This window comes from Zychaea mexicana (assembly GCF_025766255.1).
Source record: "Zychaea mexicana strain RSA 1403 chromosome Unknown BDB00scaffold_38, whole genome shotgun sequence".
In the NCBI taxonomy this organism is placed as follows: domain Eukaryota; kingdom Fungi; phylum Mucoromycota; class Mucoromycetes; order Mucorales; family Lichtheimiaceae; genus Zychaea; species Zychaea mexicana.
Window position 1 is genome coordinate 634 of NW_026516701.1, and position 1,245 is coordinate 1,878.

Here is a 1,245-nt window from a genome sequence, read left to right on the forward strand (position 1 = left end):
TATCTAATATTGGGAAAAGGCCAAGAACTTAAAGAAAAGAAGGAATGCAAAACTTGTATATGCCATCACTGTATAGTGGCAGAACAGAATCCTGTAAGATTTCGAAAAGAACAGCGTAATTAAATCCATTGCGCCGATTTAATGAGCAGTTTTACATCAAGAAGTATGACAATAGCTAGTTATTTTGACAAGGCCATCTAAAAAAAGGGAAGACTGATGGGTAGACAAAAACTTGTACGCATATGCTGTTCAGTTCCTTTAGCAAAAAACTCGTACGTGTAAGACGGCAATCGGATTGGCCATATGAGGTTTCACAACACAACCACCTTAAAAACCTGCTTAGAAAAACTCGTACGCGTAAGAAAAAAAACTCGTACCCGTAGCACTTCTCATATATATATATCTATTATTAAATTAGTTAGCTCTTTAAATTAAAATCTAATAAAATATCAGATTCCAAATATTGGTAGTTATCACCATAAATGATTAAAAAAAATTCTCTTAATTTTTAGATTTCTTAAATATAATTGTTTCAATACATTAGGGATGAAAAGATTTAATAAATTTTATCATCTCATCTGAGTACTATCCTTAACAACCAGTTGCTATTTCAAATATATAATATAAGGTGTCAGTAAAATATATCTTTCTAGAAATAATAAACGGCCATGTAGTTTATCTATCATTATGAAGCCGAGTATTATCAGGTCTTGCTTAGTGCCTGTGTATCTCTTCGCTAAGCTGACAAACATGTCATGGAGGGTCTTTGGGCATTTTAACTGGGATTCCTTCATTTCTTTTGTTCCCTTTTCGCCTTCGTAGTTGCGACCGGCCTCACCATAAGCAATTTTGGTGCCATTATACACTGTAAATCGTAGATCGACTCGTGTACCATGCAACTTTCGTTCTTTTAATGTTCTGTTGGAATTTCTGCCTTCGTTCGTTGCTAGGGCTTCCTGTTCTCCACTATAATCCATATAGTCTGGTGTCAGCAAGAGATTATATTATGAGATGCAATAAGATAAGAAGAGATCATAAGTACCTGTGCACATCAATTTTGGTATCATCATACAGATACCGGATAATCGACCATACTTGGCTTAGTATATCGTCCTCTGATGTTCCTGCTTTTATGAAGAAGTTGGATCTGTAGTTGCTCGCCAAGTTCATGATTGACTGGCATAGTAGCCAGATGACATCATAGTTTTCTTCAGGGGTATATGGCGCATGTCTTGTCAGATGCAT

At 35.6% G+C, this 1,245-nt stretch overlaps 1 protein-coding gene across 1 annotated transcript; it reads right to left on the reverse strand.

The window, feature by feature from the left end:
• Positions 1 to 605: 605 nt before the first annotated feature.
• On the reverse strand, positions 606 to 1,245 carry BDB00DRAFT_763936 (uncharacterized protein; the record flags this gene model as incomplete). Its single annotated transcript, XM_053119431.1, has 2 exons — positions 606 to 966; positions 1,043 to 1,245. The coding sequence occupies 2 exons, from the start codon at positions 1,243 to 1,245 to the stop codon at positions 606 to 608; spliced, it is 564 nt and encodes a 187-aa protein (XP_052979466.1).